Source organism: Acomys minous (assembly GCF_964271855.1).
Source record: "Acomys minous genome assembly, chromosome: 12".
Classification (NCBI taxonomy): Eukaryota; Metazoa; Chordata; class Mammalia; order Rodentia; family Muridae; genus Acomys; species Acomys minous.
This window is the reverse complement of record NC_140493.1, coordinates 76,832,395-76,853,185: the sequence shown is the minus strand read 5'-3', so window position 1 is coordinate 76,853,185 and position 20,791 is coordinate 76,832,395. Positions and strand designations below refer to the sequence as shown.

The 20,791-nt window shown below is 45.3% G+C and overlaps 1 protein-coding gene across 5 annotated transcripts in view; it reads left to right on the top strand.

The window, feature by feature from the left end:
- Positions 1 to 9,491, top strand: part of TADA2A (transcriptional adaptor 2A) — a 46,320-nt gene extending 36,829 nt beyond the window's left edge. For 4 of the 5 annotated variants that reach the window (XM_084750539.1, XM_084750535.1, XM_084750536.1 and 1 more), the window contains 5 exons: positions 595 to 666; positions 2,356 to 2,488; positions 3,492 to 3,535; positions 6,351 to 6,424; positions 8,640 to 9,491. In XM_084750539.1, the coding sequence (XP_084606665.1) occupies positions 595 to 666; positions 2,356 to 2,488; positions 3,492 to 3,535; positions 6,351 to 6,424; positions 8,640 to 8,825 (509 nt within the window). In that variant the 3' untranslated portion in view covers positions 8,826 to 9,491. The remainder of the gene's footprint in view (positions 1 to 594; positions 667 to 2,355; positions 2,489 to 3,491; positions 3,536 to 6,350; positions 6,425 to 8,639) is intronic. The other variant, XM_084750538.1, reaches the window with a different exon arrangement.
- The last annotated feature ends 11,300 nt before the right edge of the window (positions 9,492 to 20,791 follow it).

Here is a 20,791-nt window from a genome sequence, read left to right as displayed (position 1 = left end):
CCTTTAGGAAAAAGCTAAAAAGAAACCAGCACTTGAGCAAAGCCTCGTCCTTCCTGTGCACCTGTGCAGCAGGGCCTCATCCAGAGGTAGACTGCATCAGACTTGAGCTGTTTGAGGAGAAATGCTAGCACAGTCGATGGAACTGGAACATTTACACTTTAAAAACTTTTTTGAGGTAGGGTTTCTCTGTGACGCCTCGGCTGTCGTAGAAGTCACTCTGTAGAACTGTAGTAGAGCTCACAGCGGTGCCAGCCTCGTCCTCCCGAGTGCTGGGATTAAAGGTGTGCACCACTGCTGCTGGCTGAAATATTATGCCATTGATTTTGTGAATAAGTGAATCAGAAGCTGGGCTTAGGAGGCAGAGGCAGGCAGATCGATGTCAGTTCGAGGCCAGCCTGGTCTACAAAGTGAGTCCAGACCAGCTAATGCTACACAAACAAAGCCTGTCTCGGAAAAACAAAACAACAAAAAAAGATAACCTAAGATGATGTCACCTGGCCTTCGCATATGGCAGAATCACTGAGATACATAACCACTTCCTGACATTGATTTGATTTCTTTCCATTTTTCTCCTTTGTTCTCCTGGGGAAACAGTGGAATTTGAACTTCGAAGGGAAATCAAGAGGCTCCAAGAATATAGGACAGCAGGCATTACCAATTTTTGTAGTAAGTATGCTTCTACTACCTAGAGTGTCAAAGTGCCTGTGACTTGCAACCACAAGAGGGAATCTCTGAAGTCCTGAAAACTTAAAAACAAACAAAAACATTTTCAGATTCGTTTTTAGACTTCCTAGTAAAGTTTCATCTGTTCAGCTCCTATAAACTACCATTAAATTATCAGGATAAAAATAAAGTTATAAAGGCCAAGCATGGTGGCGCACGCCTTTAATCCCAGCACTCGGGAGGCAGAGGCAGGCGGATCGCTGTGAGTTCGAGGCCAGCCTGGTCTACAAAGGCAGTCTAAGACAGCCAAGGCTACACAGAGAAACCTGTCTCAAAATACCAAAAATAAATAAATAAATAAGGTTATGGTGCTGGGCATGGTGGCGCACGCCTTTAATCCCAGCACTCGGTAGACAGAGGCAGGGGGATCGCTGTGAGTTCAAGGCCAGCCTGGTCTACACAGCGAGTCCAGGACAGCCAAGGCTACACAGAGAAACCCTGTCTCAAAAAACCAAAACCAAAAACAATAAAAAGAATAAAGTTATGGTACATAGCAAAGAAACACTGCTTTAGAATTGGGTGTCTGCTGTAGCTTCCGCGCATGCGTGCTCCCCCCTCCCCTCTCCCCTCCCACACACAGAGGAGTAATGTAGGGTGGGGTGTGTGATTCTTCTGTTCCAGTTTTTAACCTCAGCCTTTTAAGACTTATTCATGCACAACCTAATCATTTTCATTTACCAGGCTTCTGCTAGAGTAAGGTGCTTGCATCCAGTTTACTTAGGGCACTAGTCATAGCTGTATTAATAGCAGTAAATATCTATCATTTAACATGTACGAGGTCTATGGGATACATTTCACCTTCAAGTCATTGGATATCATGACAAGCTTGTGGGGTATCATCACTTCAAGTTAATGAAGAAATCAAAGATTGAAGAACAAGTTAGAAGAGCTAGGTCTTAAGGAAAGGCTGTGACTAGGTAGCACAGGGCTGGGGGTGGGGTGGCGACCATCAGTAGCAAATTGCTTACCACACTTGTGCAGGACCCTGCATTCTGACCTAATAGCGTACAAACAAGCAAACAAAAGAGACTGGATCTGGCTTCTCTATTTATCAGTTCTTTGAGTCTCTTCAAGTTTCAGTTTTCCATATCTATTAGAATTATTGAAAGCCACTGGTATGGTTTTCTGAAATCCATATAACCTTATTGATGTATAGAAGACACTAACTCTACTGTTGAGCCTCTGGGAAGCAGAGGAAAGTTGTAAAGAGGGCTTTTCTGTTGTTGTGTTGGGGTTCGTTTTGATGGAAGAATACATGTACTCGTGTCCTTTAGTACTGTGTAGCTGACTGTATTGTGTAGTGGTATGGCACTCTCTTAGGGGGCTCAAGCCCTGAGTCAGATGGAAAAAGTACAACCATAACCAAGGATGACATCCGAAGACATGACTTCCAAAGGCAAGAATACGAGTGCCATTTATTTGTACCTTTGGCAGTTTTCTTTCACAAATGTCAACTCTAGAAAGGGAATAAAAATATTTAGTGTAGAGGGAGATTTCAGATGCAGACATGTACTTGGCTCCTGGGAAAACAGTTATGAAAACCTGAAGTGGCCAATGTTGGCCTAGCTCAGGTGGCAGGCCCTTTTGCTCTGTTATGGTGTCCTTGCAGTCACGTGTCTTCTACCCTTCCAGGCGCCAGGACATATGATCACCTGAAGAAGACGCGCGAGGAGGAGCGCCTTAAACGCACCATGCTCTCAGAGGTTCTCCAGTACATCCAGGATAGCAGCGCGTGCCAGCAGTGGCTCCGCCGGCAAGCTGACATGTGCGCAGTTGGCCAGGGCTGGAGGGAGCACGCCTTTTGGCATTCTTTGGCCTTCTTGTGTATTTTTGGACACTTTTGTGGGTACTCTGGATAGAACAGTAGTAAGGATTTTTATCAATCCATCTAGAAACAATATAGAACTGGCAGGCTTAAGAAACATAACTGGGCTGGGTGTGGTGGCGCACGCCTTTAATCCCAGCACTCGGGAGGCAGAGGCAGGCGGATCGCTGTGAGTTCGAGGCCAGCCTGGTCTACAAAGTGAGTCCAGGATGGCCAAGGCTACACAGAGAAACCCTGTCTGGAAAAACCAAAAAAAAAGAAAAGAAAGAAACATAACTGGTCTTACACACTTCTCTGTTCCTGTTTTTTGTTGTTGTTTGTGTTTGTTTTGGGGGGATTTTTTGTTTTTTTCTTTTGTTGTTGTTTGTTTGTTTGTTTGTTTGTTTTTGAAACAGGGCCTCTCTTTGTTAGCCTTGGCTGCTCTGGACTTGCTTTGTAGACTAAGGCTGGCTTCAAACTTAGAGCAATCCATTTGCCTCTGCCTCCCAAGTGCTGGGATTAAAGGCATGCTCCACCACGTCCTGTTCCTTTTTTTTTTTTTTTAATTGTTAATTTGAAGCTGGTTGTGGTGGTGCACCCCTGTAATTCCAGTGCTCTGAAGGTGGAGGTGGGAGTGCTGTGAGTTCCAGGCCAAGGAAGGGTACACAGTGGCACCCTGTCTCAACCCCACTTCTGCATGTCTCTGATGGGGTTTTTGTTAAATTCTCCTACCTTGTGAATGGCTTTAGTGATGTCCCCTGTTAAGAACCCTTAGCAAAGCTCAGCGAAGTTTTTCTCCTTGGAATACATCTTTCCTGTACAGTGAGATGTCCTATAAAATGTCGTGCAGTCCTACCATAGCTCTTCTTGGATGACCGTGATAAATGCACCCAGTCCTGTGAGGGGCTTTAAGAATTGCCTTCCTTGATATAACCAAAGTTTAAATTTCTTCTCTTTGTTTTAGTGATTCTGGGCTGAGTCCTTCTGTTTTGATGGCTTCAAACTCAGGTAATGATTTCTCAGCCTAATTCAAGAGGTTTTTGGCTTGTTTTTGTTTTGTTTGTTTCCTTTTCAGCACTGGAGATTGAGCTCAGGGCGTCTCGCATTCTGAGCTGTTCCCCAGCCCAGAGCAAGTGTGGACCGTCCACATCTCAAGGGGTGATAGGGCCACAGCTACCCTACTTTTGTGGAGTATGGTTCTTTGGTGGCGCAGTGGTGCTAGTCAGCTGTGCACAGCAGCATGCTTTTAGACCTCTTGGTCAGAGCAGGGCTCAGAATGGTGCTTCTTTTTACTGGCATTTACAGTCGGGACTAGAGTCGTATCTGTCAGAGTTGTAGTGCGCTTGGGAGGTGCTACATGAGGAGCTCTGGATTTGACTTGAGCCATGACTCACTTGCCAGAAACTCAAGGATTTCTTTTAAGTTAGACTTAGGGAATTTCTGCATCTGAGCTTTACCTCTTTTGAATTTGTCTTATTTTGAGATTAGGTGACGAGCAAGATTAAACCAGGGCATTTGTTGGTTCTTAGTGACTGTTGTCTGTGACTAAGTATTTGGGGAGATACTGGCTGTGAAGTTCCTGATCCAAAATAGTGGTCCTGCCCCGTGTTACAGTGTTTTTCCTAATCTGAACATCCAGACCACTCCACTCTCACAAGCCTAGTGTGACCCAGTTGCTAGGTCACCATTCTCTGTAACAATAAGCCTTTGAAATTTTCACTGTAACACCAGCTGTGGTGGCACGCAGCTGTATTCCTACCTAGTACTGGGAGGCCAAGTCAGGAGGATGGAAAGTTTGGGTCTAACCTGGGCTACATAGTGAGACTTTGTCTCAAACAGAACAAAGTCTCCATAATCTAAAAGGTTTAGGCACTTGGTGGATACTTGTTTTTGCTTTGTTTCAAGTAATTCGTTTTTATTTAAAGATTTATTTATTTTATGTGTGTGGCCTGAGTTATATGTGTGTGTACACATGTGCCTACCAAGGCCAGAAGAGGGCACTGGGTCCTCTGGAACTGGAGTTATAGACAGTTGTAAGTTGTTTGATTAGTGCTGGAAACTGAACCTGGGTTCTTTGTAAGAGCACCAAGTGCTCTTAACCCCTGAGCTGTGTCTCCAGCCCCTCAAGTAATTATTTGCTACTTGAGAGAGCAGAGACCCTTTTAAGGAATCATCAAGATAGTGGAACCCAGGTTTTATGTTATAAGCTTCTTATTTCTGCCCTACCTCCACCCTGTGCTAAATACAGATTTGATACAATTAAAAGATTTAATACTTGCTAATTAAAATCACTGTATAGCTTTGGTTTCTGTGTCTTTAATGGGGACTCACCATTTCTTTCTAGGCTGGCATTAGCCTGCCTGCCTGCCTGCCTGCTTGCTTTCACTCCTTCCCCATGGGCTAATGTTGAGATTCCTTGCTCCCCTTTGTGCCCTGAGTTGCTCTTCAGACAGTAAAAGGCTGGGAACCCAGCGCTCTGGATTGTAGCCTAGCCTTAGGAGACTCGAGGTAGCGCATGATTTTATCTCCATTTCTGAGCATTTGGGGAAGCTCTCACTTGGCCCCTTCTGTGTCCCTGAGAATCAGGCTTTCCCGAACAGTTTAAGTAGTTCCTTCTTCCTTCTTACCCACTGCAGCGGCAGCCCTCACACCCCTCACTCACTCCGCCCGCCCCACCAAGCAGATGTTCAGAACAAAGCCAGGGCAGGTGACATGGCCCAGAAGGTCAGGGTGCTTGCTATGGTGGCAGTGCTGGCAACCTGTGGTCCATCCCTGGAACCCTGAGAAAACTGGAAGGCTAGGAAGGAGAAGGGAAGTAACACCACACAGTTGTCCTCTGACCGTCACATCAGTGGGCTGGGTATCACACACACTTAACAATTGTCACCAATGTCATACAGTAAAGGAAAAACTCTTGTGCATTAACTTACATACTGGTCTGGCCTGGCAAGTCTGCTGCTGCCTCCCATTTGGGTTTCTTTCTCAGACATGGAGTTGATGTTGGTCTCTGTAACTTTTTATATTCATATAGCAAATACAGCATTTAGCTTGTCCCAGTGTAGACCTTCCAGTTAAGCATCACTTCTTTTCAAAGAAAAATAAACAAAGGAACAGCAGGGCCTTGGGTGGCCTGCCCCTGCCTTTGATCTGAAGTATATAGTACTTGCTTAATTACCATGCTGCCTTGTCCTGCTGGGGAGCAGTAACAAGAGAGACTCTCTGTCCTGCAGGTTTCCTGTTTCCACTCTTCAGCTGTCAAGGCAGATAGGATTTAGCCTTTGTAAACTGGATGAACATCTGGTGACAGAGTCTAGGTCTCCTCTCTGGGAGAAACAGATAGGTGATAACTCCACTGTGCTGAGTGGTTACTGATATGAGGGGTGTTATTTTTATTTTCAGATGAATGTTGGGGTGACTTTTCTATTGCTATGATAAGACCCCTTGACCAAGGCAACTTATTAGAGAGTTCATATGGGCCGTGGTTGCACCATCCAGAGCAAAGGCACGGCAGCAGGAACAGCTGAGGGCGGTCATCGTGAGCTGGAGTCAGGAGGCTTGGAGACCTCAAAGCCCCCACCCACCTCCCTCCCCACCCCGTGACACATCTATGACAAGGCCACGCCTCCTAGTCCTTCACAAACAGTCCCACCAACTGGGGACCAAGCATTTAAATATCAGTCTGTGGGGGCTTTTCTCATTCAAACCACTAGAGTGACCAAGGAGCTAGCTAAACCAGCCGAAGGGAGTGAGTTGAGCTTTCTGTTTTACACTTGAACAGTTATACCTCTGTGAAATATTTGTTGTTTTGTATCTGTGTCCATAGGAAGGCGAAGTGCTCCACCTTTGAACCTCACCGGCCTCCCTGGTACAGAGAAACTCAATGAAAAAGAAAAAGAGGTAATAAAAGGGAGGTGACTGGGGGGAAGGAAATCAAGCCGATTGATTCATTGAGTTGTCATTCAAATCCGTTACAGTGTCAAACCTACTTCACTGCCTTGTCTAACATGCTCAGCTCTGGTCTGAGAAGTCTAGGAGAATTCCTTTCATCTCATGGCTACCTTTCCCCTTTCAGAAGTTCATGCAGCAATGTCAGTTAAATAATAGTGATAGCTGTCGTTTACTGCGCATTTAATGTGGCAGACGCTCCACTAAACACTTACTGTAAGTGAAACTTTGTATAGACCCTAAATAGCTTTTACATGAAAATAGGACTTTCCGATTAGAATGGTGGCTTTGAGAAATTCTGCATTTACTCCAGCAATGTAATCGTGTCTTAAAATGTTCTTGTAATTGTCTCTTTATAAGCATCTTTATAAGCATAAGGAAAATTAGTTCAGTGTTATATATAGTTGCACATTAGTTTTACTTTTGAGACAGGCTCTCGCTATGTAACACTGACTGGTCTGGAACTAAATCCTTGTTTAGTGTTGCTGGCCTCAGATTCAACCAAGATCGGCCTGCCCCACCTCCTAGGTGCTCTCACACACACAAACACACCTATAACACATTAATTTTTATCTTAAAAGTACTGCGACTTTCCTTATCATTTTAATCACTAAGTTGTCCCTATATTGCTTTTGTCTGTTTCTAGCACTTAAATCTACACAGGTGTGGTATGTATCTTTATTTTGAGCACTTGAAAGCTTAAGACAGAAGGAGCCGTTAACATTAGCCGAAGCCATACAGCAAAGAGGCTATCTCAAAAACAAACAAAAATCTACTTGGGTGGTACTCACCTGTAATCCCAGCACTTGGGAGGTGGAGGCAGGAAGAGCAGGCATATAAGCTGTCAGCTATCTTGTGAGTTCAAAGGCAGCCTGGGCCTGTCTCAAAAACCAAACCGAACCAGACAAACAAATGTAACAAAAGAGGTGCCCATGTCTTGATTCTTTGCAGCTCCTGGTGGCTGTCTCCCCATCTGCTGGTCCGTAGCATCTGTTTATGTAAAAAGTCACTATGTAGGAACCCGTATTAGTCTTATTTTATCCATCAGGACTAAACATTTCTTTTTGGGATAAAAAGAAGTACGTGTTAAAGTCATAGGCCACTTTCTCAGTGTTGTGTGTGGAATGGTCTGGAATGTCAGGCATCTTTTCACTGCTTACCCATATGATGGTGACTTAGCTGCTCCTGCTGGGTAATAGCAGGTGAACTGAACCTAATCTACTCTGCATTCGCAGTACAGGTGGCCTCCTCCCCATGGTAGGAGACGATAAAAGGAGAGTCTACTCTCTCTTGCCAATACCAACGATGTGTTTTACACTCATGAATCCTGGCACCTGCAGCGCTACCACCCCCCATGCCCTGTAGTGCTCTGTGTCATTTCCCTGACTAGTGTCAGAATGGCACTGGGCGTCCACCCCAGGCATTTAATACTCAACTCGTGGAAAAGCCTGGCAGCTCCCTGGGCACACGTATTTGTTCCCTAACTGAACTAGACCCTTGAGCCAGCCTCACTTGCTGAAGACTCCTGGCAACATACCTGCCTTCTTCTTCCTGAGTGTCTGTCTCTAGGGAAGAGAGGAAGTGGAACGTGGTCCAGCTACTCGACAGCTCCCATAAATAGTTGGAGATTGATGTCACTTTTTAAATACATTTTATTTTGGGTGTATGGGGGAAGACGTGTGCCATGGTATGATGTGGAGGTCATTTGTGGAAGACAATTTGAATTTGTTCCCTAACTGAACTAGACCCTTGAGCCAGCCTCACTTGCTGAAGACTCCTGGCAACATATCTGCCTTCTTCTTCCTGAGTGTCTGTCTCTAGGGAAGAGAGGAAGTGGAACGTGGTCCAGCTACTCGACAGCTCCCATAAATAGTTGGAGATTGATGTCACTTTTTAAATACATTTTATTTTGGGTGTATGGGGGAAGACGTGTGCCATGGTATGATGTGGAGGTCATTTGTGGAAGACAATTTGAAGAAGTTGATGTTCTCTTTTCAGCATGTGGGTCCCAGGGATCAAACTTGGGTTGTCAGTCTTGGTGGCAAATGCCTTTACCTGCTGGGCCATCTCTTACCCCCTCCCCACTTATTTTGGGGTTGCTTACCTGCTGGATTGAATTCTGAGAATGGCGGGTACTAATGTTTCTTAAATTCGTTGTGCCTTACAGCTCTGTCAGGTGGTGAGATTGGTACCTGGAGCCTATCTGGAATATAAGTCTGCCCTGTTGAATGAGTGTAACAAGCAAGGAGGCTTGAGACTGGCACAAGCAAGAGCACTCATCAAAATAGACGTGAACAAAACCCGGAAAATCTATGACTTCCTCATCCGAGAAGGGTACATTACTAAGGCCTGAGTCTGGTTGGCAACACAAGCCAGAGCTGTGGAGCGTGGTGAATCATAGGACAGTGTACGCATTCTGGAGACTTGTGTTTGAGTTGGGTTCTTCCTGTGAAATGAAGGAAAGACACTGGGAATCTACATGTGCTAATAATCTCTCTCTTCTCTGCCCTGCTGTACGGCGCTCCTGTTGGGGGCATAGTGCTGCCGAGTGCGCGCTCACCAAGTTATTCTTAACCAGGAGTGGGCATTCATTCCTCCTGTAACTCAGACAGGAACCACAGTACCTCACGTCATGGCTTTGGTAGAAACAGAAGGAAAGGAAACAGGCCACAACGTTTCACCCCAGAGTCCAGCTCAGATCCTTGCACTTGAGAGTGAAGTTCGTTGACTCCTTCCCATTTTGCAGGCAGATTTTAAATGAAGAAGAAGGTTTTTAGAGCACAGGAAAGCTATTTCTTCCAAGGAATTTTTTTTAATGCTGACATCTTAGTGTATGAAGTGAAGAGGTGGGACTCTCCCCCGTGATGGTCTGTCTGAACTTCATTTTAACTGTGATGTCTGGCTTTGTACTTTGCAGCCTGGCTGTCTGATGTGCAGTCGGCTCTTGAGGAGGTGGCACCGGATATAAAATGTCTCTGTTATTTTTAGAATTAATGGATTAAAATGTTTTGCTATTTAATTTGTGGGTGTGTCAGATATTCTGGTAACTAAAGCACACTTGGGTTGTTGGATGCCAGCCTCGACAAGCTGCACTGTCTCTGCTTCCACGTGTGTCCTGTGTCCTGGTCTCACCTTGTTACTGTGGGTTTCCCAGGACACCAGGCCCACGAGGATGGAGATGATGCAACTAACCCAGCGTTGCTTCGATTGAGACCTGAACCCTAATTTCTCAGTGGTGAACGGCTCGCCTGCAATAAAAGCTGCTTCTCAAACACAAGGAAAGCCGCTTTGTGTGAGACTCACAGGCTGTGAGGTTGAGTGGTTATGCCACATCTGAACCGTGGTCCTCAAGCCACCCAGTCATGGCTAGCTCATGTCTGTTGTAAGCCACCCAGTCATGGCTAGCTCATGTCTGTTGTAAGCCACCCAGTCATGGCTAGCTCATGTCTGTTGTAAGCCACCCAGTCATGGCTAGCTCATGTCTGTTGTAAGCAAACTTACAGGTAGGTATAACGTTTAGGACCTGCACAAATCACTCCCAGCAGCTAATTCCTTTGCTCCTTTAGCATTCAAACATCCAGTTGGGATGTGCTTTGTTAGAAGTACACATTCAGACTTGTAACTGATGGAAATGTGTATGTAAGTTGCTAATAAGTATCCAGAGAGCAAGAAACTAGTATTTTAAAATTTGTGGAGGAAGGGCCATGGCCATGTCACGTGGGCATGTGTGGAAGTCAGAGGACAACACACTGGTGTCCGTTTTTTTCTCCCACTGTGGGTTCTGAGGATCAAACTCAGGCCAACAGGCTTATGCAAAAAGCACATTTGCCCACTACAGGTCTGGCTGGCTGGAGAAAAGCCTGGATCTGAGAGTAGCCAAACAACCTCCTTTCTTTAAAAAGGACAACTTGATGTCTTATTGGTTATTTTGTTTGTTTTGGTTTTCTCTCTTTTTTGGAAGGGAGAGAACATGAAGTTGGGTGGACAGGATCTAGGGCAGTTGGAGGAGGAGAAATAATGATCAAGATATCTGGGAAAAATTAAATTTAAAAAAATAGGACAGCTTGTGGAAATGGTTTCCTTTCTTTAGTAGTCATTTTTAGAAAATGCTTTTTCCTGGGCATGGTAGCACACACTTGTAATCCTAGCACTTGGGAGGCAGAGGCAGGCGGAGCTCTGATTTCAAGGTCAGCCTGGTCTACAAAGTGAGTCCAAGACAGCCACGACTACACAGAAAAACCCTGTCTCAAAAAAAAAAAAAAGGCATTTTATTACCACCATCAATCCCATCAGCCATGGTTGGTTATAAACAGATTCCACTCTGCTGTGAAAGGTAGCCACTGTTCTGAGAGTTGGGGTACAGTAGATGTGTTTGGTGATGTTTGTTGTAGTGTGGAGAGTTCATCTTGATTAAGGGAAGCTGCCTGAGAGAAGAGGGCTTTTGAGGCAGAGATGAAAGCCTAAAGGAGGGGGAAATGGCAGATGGAAGTGGGGAACTGTTCTAGACACAGAGGAGGATGGTGTGTAGGCGGCAGTGGGCGTGAGGAAAATGGCCAAGAGAGCTGGCTAGGACCCAAAGGGCAGCTGTGGTAGTGCAGACTGAAACCTGAGAAGCAGTTGCATGCTGGAGAGCGCTTGGGAACTAACAGACATGGTAGGAGTAAGGTAGGGAAAGAAAGCTGTATCGTAGATCGCTGGACTTGAGTTAGGGTTGCTTCGAGGAGCCCCGCTTTCTTATGTTCCAAGCCTTCTGTTCTGAAATTTCTCAAAGGCCTAGCCTTATTTTGAGTAAGGAGTTGTTTGGGAGAAGAGGTGGTGATTGTTTTTGCTTTTCATCTCAAGACATGGTCTTAACTGTGTAGCCAAGCTGGCCTCGAATTTGTAATCCTTCTGTCTCAGTGTCTCAGGCGCTAGGATTATGGGTATGTGCCTCCGTGCCCATGTCTAGTAACGTTTTTCCCAAGGAACTGGAAATAGAATGGGCCATGCTCTTGCCTGGCAAGGTCCCTTGCTAGGAGTCACTGCATCGTTATCTTCTGCATTTATTTATTTTTTTAAACACTGAATTTGATATGACTGTCCTAATTTCCATCTGTGTTCTGATCACCTATGCTACCAGCAAGAGGCCTCTCATTAACATTGCATGCTTCAGCCGGGCGTGGTGGCGCACGCCTTTAGTCCCAGCACTCGAGAGGCAGGGACAGGCGGATCACTGTGAGTTCGAGGCCAGCCTGGTCTACAAAGTGAGTCTAGGACAGCCAAGGCTACACAGAGAAACCCTGTCTCAAAAAACCAAAAACCAAACAAAAACAATGCATGCTTCTCTGCATCCACGTAGGGTTGGCTGAAAGCGAGCTACACTATCAGGGGTTGCTTCTGTCCCTGATCAGTTCCGACTTTACTCCTCTGCCTCCCAAGTAGTGGGAACACAGCTGTGATCCACAGCACCTGCTCATCCATCTGGTTTAAAGGATGCCTTTGGGAATACACAAAAAACAGTCCTATAACTTACGATGTCCTTGGCTCCTTTATGCTTGAACTGCTAATCTGTACCTGCTCGTCTCCTTCCTGTTGTACTTAGCCACAGGTAGACAGCCTCTGCTAGATCACCCCACCCACCGTTTCGGATACAACAGTACACTGTATGTTTGTGGCCTATCCAAGGTGTTTTGTTTTTTTTAAGTTGGGCGCTAGCCCTTTGAACTGTTAAGGAAAGCAAACAGATCTTAGCTGAAGCAGGGTCACAGCAGCCTGGATAGTCCCAGTCATGGGAACATAGAACTTGGTTAGGGAATGAGAGACAAGAGTGAAGAGCAGGCTGCGGGCAGTGATACCTGTAATCTAGCACCCAGGAGGCAGAGGCAGGAGGATTAGCTTTCATAGCCAGTTTCCCTATCAAAAGGCAGGGAAGCTCTTCTTGTTTGTTATCCTGGCTTCCAGTGTTTGCGACGTTCTGCGGTGGAAGTGTACTGACGGCCCATTCACTGACCAGGCATTCCCAGTCAGTGACAGGTATTTGCAGGAAAGAGGGATGTTTTCCATCTGACATTAAAATATTAAATTCCCTTCCTCATGGTGAGTTTCTTTTTTTGTTTTTTGTTTTTTGTTTTTTGTTTTCTTGTGACAGGGTTTCTCTGTATAGCCCTGGCTGAAATCCACGCTGTAGATCAGGCTAGCCTCTGCTAGCATTAAAGGCATGCAGCACCACTGTCCAGCTACAGTGGCTTTCTTGTTACACAGTATCGTGTTACTAGGCCCCTTTCCCTATTGAGTATGGGAATGAACTAAAAGTGATTCCTAAAAGTTTTTAAATCCAATTTTAAAAAATTAATCCAACAGATGTAGCCTTAAAGGTCACCTGTGCTGGTCTTGTATTTGAAAACCCTGTGGTTAACCTTACTTGTCCTGTGCCCTTCGGGGCCAGATAATTGACTCTGGCGTGCTTGGTTCCTACTTCAGAGTACAGGTAGTAGATTTCTGTGGCATCCAACTCAATTGTTAGGTTGAATTAACCTTGCTGTCTTTACCAGACCAACCTTTCCAGTTTATATTAGTCAGCTCTTCCCTGGTCTGAGGTCTGTCTTGACAAAATTCCAGTGGATGACTTACATGCTTCTGTCCAGAGTTAACCGGGAACAAAACCAGCATCTTAGGAAGTGTGGGAAGAAGATGCCACGGGGATGGAGAGGCAGTCAGTCAGTTGATGGTATGGTTGCCCAGCATGCACAAGTTCCCAGCACAGCACAACTGGAGTGGTGGTGCATAGCTGTATTTTCCAGATTCAGGAGGTGAAGGCAGGATCGGAAGTTCAAAGTCAACCTTGAGCTACATAGGGAGTTAAGGCCAGCCTGGGCAACATAAAAACCCCATCTCCCAAACAACACAACACAACACAGGAAGACTGGGGAGATGACTCATTTGGTGAAGTGTTCGAATGGCACAAAGACCTGAGCTTGAATCTTCAGCACAACCACAGGAGCCTGTAATCTATGCTGGAAAGGCAGAAAGAGGAGGATCAAGAGGGCTTGCAGACCAATGCGTTTAACCAAATGGCTGAGCTCTAGCTTCATGGAGAGATGCTGTCTCAAAAAGCAAGGTGGAGAGTGATTAGGGAAGACATTGGTCTCTGCATGCCCCTGTGCACACAAGAACATGTACACACACTTAAACCAACCTCTTAAAACACGGAAATGCCATCATTAGCATGCCAAGTTCCAGCTCATGCCATGTCTACAGAAAGCTATTGATTCACTTCCCATTAAAGCAACAACAACACATTTTTTGTTTTATTTATTTTTTCGAGTCAGGGTTTCTCTGTGTAGCCTTGACTATCCTGGACTTGCTTTGTAGACCAGGCTGGCCTCGAACTCACAGCAATCCACCTGCCTCTGCTTCCTGAGTGCTGGGATTAAAAGGTGTGTGCCACCACCGTCCAGTAACAAGTATCATAAGAAACAAAGATGAGTTTTGGGCAGTAGAAGTTAATGTATAAACTGAATGGCTAAGAAGTCCTTTGTAATAAATAATCTTAGAAAGTTCTTAGAATAAAACAGGCAGTTTCCCGGTAAACCATTTGCCCCAAACCCTGCTCTCCCTGCAAAAAAACAAAACAAAACAAAGTATCAAAAATAATTGAAACATTCAGAAAGGCTTTGATAAGCCCAGCTTCGGGGTACAAAGGACCTTGGAAATGGGTGAACTACTGAAAGTTTTGACTCTTAAGATGGGCAGACAGCAACAGTATCATGAGGATCTGCTGTTTGTGGAGAGGTGTGCTAGCTTCTCTGCCTGTTTCCACCTTGGTCCCTGTCAAGCCTCATCTTAACCAAGGCAAGCCACAGCAAACAGCCCACCTACCAAACCCAGTGCTCAATGTATGTATCACCCAGCCACAGACAGCTGAGCAAGGTCAGCCTCACCTGCCTTCCCACCCAACAAGAACATCCTTGCCTGGTTCCGGTCATGCAGAACTGCAGATTCAGGATGCCTGCCAGCTCTAAGCCAAGGTACGGGTTTTAACTTCATGAACCAAAGCAAAAACAGCTTTTCAAAGTCTCCCAGGAGCACCTCCGCCTCCAACAACTGCAGAAAAGAAGGCGTTTGTGGGAGAGAAGGGTAGCTATAGACGTCATCGCATCATCCAGATCCCAGCTGTGACCTGGCTCAGAGTTTTCCAGTTAAAAATAACCACGGCTTAGACTTGGGAAGAAAAAAAAAAAAGTAAACTGTTGCATCTCCATGGAAACCGGTGGGGGTGAAGCATTGGATTTCCAGCACATGTAACAAGATGGGGTGGATGAAGAGGCCGGAAAACCTAGAGGCCCTGTGATGAAAGGTGATACCCTTAATTAGCATCCAGGATGTAGTCAGACACACTGCCTCAGGACTTTGCATGGAGGAGGATTGTTTATAAGGAAGTATGCATCTTGGTCTGCTCAAGTCCACTGGAGTCTTCCAGCCTTCCTGTAACAGACTGTTTAGCAAAGCAGAGAGCAGATGAGCAGTAGGTGCCATGGAACCATCCCAGAACCTCTGCTGCCCTGCCATTCAGGGCCCTTCATCCACACAGGCAGCAGCTTGAGATGACATAGATCACACATTTCCTAACCAAAGGGGAGTCTCCAGACTTCAGGGCTGACGTGTACATTTGCTTCTGTTTAGCAGGACCAGGTTTTTCCTCTTCTGGTGTTTTAGGAAATTGTGTAAAGCACCCTTAATTATCTTAGATGTCTTTAAATGGGTGTCTCATCTGAGGCGTGGTGGTACACACCTCTACTCCCCAGCACTAGGGATGCAGAGGCAGGTAGAAGGCTAGCCTGGTCTACATTGGCAAGATCCAGGACAGCCAGGGGTGCATAGTGAGACAAAAAGAACAGATATCTCTTACCGTTTCTAGTATTACCAGTATAGGCAACTGTTCTCTGGGCATTTCATTCCCCTTTAAAAATAATCTAAAATTTTAGACTTATTTATTATTTTGTATGTATGAATGTATTGCCTGCATGTATGCATGCACACTGTGTGCCTGGTGCCAATGGAAGTCAAAGAGGGTGACAGATCTGGGACTGGAGTTATGGAAGGTTGTGAGCCACCATTAGGGTTCTGGGAACTGAACCAGAGTCCTCTGCAAGAGCAACGTGTGCTCTTAACCGCTGATCCCTCTCTCTAGACCCAACATTGGTGTTTAGATGACAAGTTTTTACAGCTAATAACAGGAGGAAGAGGAATATTCGACGCTATTGGCTTTTGGCAAATGTTTTTTATATTTTTTTAAATTGAAAAATAAAATCATTCAAATTACATCTCATTTGCTATCCCTTCCCATGCATCCTCCCATTCCTCCCTCCCTCCCACTTTCACCCCATTCCCCTTCCCTATGACTGTGACTGAGGGGGACCTCCTCCCCCTGAATATGATGTTAGGGTATCAAGTCTCTTCTTGATAGTCTGCAATCCTTCCTCCGAGTGCCATCAGGCCTCCCCATCAAAGGGACATGGCCAAATATGGGGCACCAGAGTTCGTGTGAAAGTCAGTCCCTACTCTCCACTTAACTGTGGAGAATGTTCTGTCCCTTGGCTAGATCTGGGTAGGAGTGCTAAATGTTTTCTTTATCTGGTATATGGAAAGATTTGCACAGCACTCTGTGTTCAATATTGTTTCTTTTGAGGTGTATTGTTTGAGCCTCAAATTTGCTATACTGAAGCTGGCCTTGAACCTTTGACTCTCCTGCCTCTGCTTCTCAGACTGCCAGTCTTTGGTTTTGGTTTGTTTTTACAAGACAGGGTTTCTCTGTGTAGCCTTGACTATCCTGGACTTGCTTTTGTAGACCAGGCTGGCCTTGAACTCACAGCAATCCGCCTGCCTCAGCCTCCCAAGTGTTGGGGTTAAAGGCGTGCGCCACCACCACCCAGCCTAGACCAGATTCTTAACTCTTCCGAGTCTGAAGTGTGCCTGGGTTTGGCCAAGATTAAGTGGGGGAAAACATGAAAGACCACTGGTGTCTTCATGGAACCTTTGATAGCTTATGGAGCCAAGCAAGTGTAAGAATAAGAGACACTTGTATGTTGAAATCCCTCAGGGTCACACAAGGGTACACTTAGATCTCAAAGATAGAGAACAGATACCAAAGCAAATGTGGATTTTTTCCAAAGGTGCTGGTTATTTTGGAATCCCACATTATCACCACAGCCCTAGCATTGAATTAAGGCCAGAGAGTAGGGACAGACTTTCAATTACCTCGTTATTCTAAGCATACTGTAATGCCCCTCATGCTGCCTACCTCAAGAAGCTTGAAAGTTATACAATGACGTATAGCAGGATTGTAATTGTAAAGCTACAGAAAATCTCAAGTAGGAAAAGGCAGAGTGATCCAGTGGCCTTTGCTGGATAAGTCATCAGCCTGGGAGCTGGTGATGCTGGGCTCAGTCCCGTATTCATACTGAGATCAGTTTTCCAGGTGTGGCACATGCATGTAAAGCCAGAACTTAGGAGGCAGAAATAGGAGAAGCTCTGAGTTCCAGAACAGCCAGGGCTACATCGTGAGACCTTATCTCAAGAAAAAACAAAAAAGGGGGCCTGGAGAGCTGGGCATGGTGGCTCATGCCTTTAATCCCAGCACTTGGAAGATAGAGGCAGGCAGATCTCTGTGAGCTCAAGGCCAGCTTGGTCTACAAAGAGAGTCCAGGACAGCCTGGGCTCTATGTAACAAAGAAACCCTGTCTCAAAAAACAAAACAGAACAAAACATGGGGTGGGGGTGGGGGTGGGTGGCTGGAGAGATGGCTCAGCAGTTAAGAGCACTGGCTGCTCTTCCAGAGAACCTGGGTTCAATTCTCAGCACCCACGTGGCAGTTTACACCTGTCTGTAACTCCAGTTCCAGGAGATCCAACACCCTCAAACAGACACATAGGCAGGCAAAGCAAAGCAAAACAAAAACAGTGAACATAAAAATAAATAAATAAATAAACAAATAAATAAAAAGGAAGAAAAATAAAAAGATAGACATCCACATGTTAAACTAATCCTTATGCTGTTAGCTAACAGTGGTGGGTAATCCTCCCCTCTTTTCCTTTCCTTTTTATCTTTGGTAATGTAATGCATCTTGATTACTAGATTGATTTTGGAGACAATAAAACTGAAAGCATTTTTATATGTAATAAAGCCCACTTGATCTCTATGATAGGTGCGTGCCATTGCTATCTTCCATCTTACGATGTAACATGAGCCTTAGGCAAACTGTCTATGTGAAAAGCATCTTGAGACGTTAGTCTTGATGAGTCTCTTGTCTTTTCTACATTCACTAAACTACCCCCACACCTGCCACCCCTTCCACCCCCTACCCGCCCCCCATACCCAAGTGATCAGAATACCTCCAAAACCTGCCAGAGGCCATGGTGTAGCAAAGGGGAGTTGCATCTTTATAGTTCTCAATGCTATATAGTCTATAATAATCACAGTTGCTGACAAGCTTTGAAACATCTGAGGCACAAGACCTACTGACACTCCAGAATCAAACTTTGTACACTGAGGGCCCTGATCACTACTGTTCTTCTGTCTCACATATGACACCAAAGCTGTGCCAACTTGTGAACCAGAGGCAGGGACATAAAGAGAAGATGCAAGCGTTCTTTTTTAATTAAGATATTAATGTGTGTGTGCCCAAGCATGTGGGTGTTTGGGTGCCTGCGGAGGTTGAAGAGGACATTAAATCCCATGCAACTGGGTTTACAGGTGATTGTAAGCCACCCAGTGTGGATGCCAAGACCAAACTAGGATCCCCTAAGAGACCAGTACATATTCGTTAGCTGCTGAGCCATTTCTCCAGTCCTGCAACCATTCTTTTTTGTTTGTTTGTTTGTTTGTTTTGGTTTTTCAAGACAGGGTCTCTCTGTGTAGCCTTGGCTGTCCTGGACTCGCTTTGTAGACCAGGCTGGCATCGAACTCACAGCGATCTGCCTGCTTCTGCCTCCTAGGTGCTGGGACTAAAGGCGTGCACCACTGTGCCCAACTCCCTGCAAGCATTCTTAAGAGACGCATGGAAATCAATCTAAAGGTCAGTCACTGCCAAGCAACTAATAAGATCTGGAGGGGGGGACGCACATCAGAGTGGAATCAGAGTAGAAGTTTTCACCCTCTGCTCTCCAACCAGATCTCACTCTGAAGACACTGTACTGCCCCAAAGTACTGCTTAAGTGGTTGTGGCCAGGAGGACCCAAACCCTGGCTAGGCACCTACAACCTGTACTTTTGCAGCTGATGGCTCCTCAAGTAATTGACGTCAATAAACACATATTTATAGTCTAGAAACTGCCAATTCATTTGCTACATGTAACTATTTAAATTTGAAGTGACCCAGGCTTTGTGGCACAGGCCATAAATCCTGGCCCTGGGAAGGCAGGGGCAGGTGGATCTCGGTGAGTTTGATGCTAGAGGTTGGCCAGGGCTACACGATGAAACCCTGTCTCAAAACAAACAAACAAATACAAACAAGCCCTGACTCTTTTAAGAGGGCCTGAGTTCAACACTCAGTGTTCATATGGTGCCTCACAAACAGCTGTAACTCCAGTTCTAGGGATCAGTTGCCCTCTGCTAGGCCCTCTGCGGGCACCAGGAACCCACATGGTGCAGACACACATGTAGGCAAATACAGAATAAATACATTTGAAGTCACCAGGCTGAAGTGTATAGTTCAGTTATACAATGCTTGCCTGCCTTAGGTTCAGTCATCAGGACTATAAATACACACATTTGAATTGACTCAAAAGGACTAATGTTAAAAAAAAAAAGCCAGGTGTGGTAGCACACACCTTAAATCCCAGCACTCCGGAGGCAGAGGCAGGCGGATCGCTGTCAGTTCGAGGCCAGCCTGGTCTACAAAGCAAGTCCAGGACAGCCAAGGCTACGCAGAGAGACTCTGTCTTGAAAAAAACAAACCAAACCAAACCAAAAAAAAAAAAAAAAAAAAAAAAAAAAAAGAAAGAAAAGAAAAGAAAGAAAGAAAGAAAAAAGAAAGAAAGGAAAAGAAAAAGAGTTCCCTGGCCACACAGGCTGTCTGTATACAAGGGCTTAGTGGCCATCAGAGGCTTCTGGGGCGCCTGTGTTCTACGAAGAAGCTACTGCAGCAGAGGGGCTCTGCTCACACATGCCTCTCTCCTCTTGGGCTAGGGTGTGGCTTTTCCTGGAAGGCTTTCTATCCCATAGTCCACAGAAGAGAAGTCCCTGCTCCCTGCCACCACCTAGAGCTTACTCATGTGCAAACAATAATGAAAGCAAAAATGAACCCAACAAACAAAACCGGCTGGAATTTAAAGAGGAATGTGTTTGCTACTGAGTCATGAACTGAAGAACTGTAGGTTCTCAACCTGTGGGTCAAGACCCTTGAAGAGTGGTTGGAACAAATGGTCACATATCAGATGTCCTGCCTATCATAACAGGAGCAAATTACAGTTAGGAAGTGGCAACAAAAATAATTCTATTGTTGGGGATCACCACTAAAGGGTCCCAGTATTAGGAAGGTTAAGAACCACTGCTGTTAAGAACCACATGCAGAAATGAAAGCAGCACACAATTGTTTCTATTAGAGTTTTTTGCTATTTTTTTACACTGATATGTCAAAAACAAATAATTAGGTAAACTGCTGAATAATATAATTTTAGGAAGATGTTTTCCAAAAGCATAGCTTGAACTCAGTGCTTTAGCCCAAACCCTAGTCTACTTTTGTTCTTGCATTAAAAGGTTAATTTTGCCTAATTTTAGTGCTGATGCTTTTTATGTCATCAAATCTCTTCGGTGTAGGCCTTCCCCCCCCCCCCTTAGCTCTCCCGGGATTATCACTAAAATGACTTTGGTGTTTTATTTTCATCTGGGAAGCAGACAAAATTTATGGATATTCTAGCATCCATGAAATGACTCTGAATCCGGTTGGCCAATGGCGATTAGGTATCTCGTTTAAAAAGAAAGAAAACAGAACAACAGAAAAAAATCTCCAAATTTTGCTTAAGGATGTTAGCAGCTGTAAGCCCCATGTGCTAGCTCCTCCTTTGTCCCCTCCCCCCAGATCCAAGAGGACTAGTTTGATTTCAGCACTTCTGATGCCAGCGATTTGCTACAGTGAGGACAACACAGGACCGGGCACCAAGTCAAGACGCCTGGAGTCTGACTCACTGCAGAGGCTAGAGGAAGTCGTTTGTATGTTTGTACTGCCCCTGTGCCGCCCGCCCCTTGGTTCTGTTGGAGGAGGGGAGAGCAGGGTGGTCCTAAAGAAAGTCAATTTGCATTTACTCATTACAGGTGGGAAGACCTAAAAGGGGGGAGGGAGAGG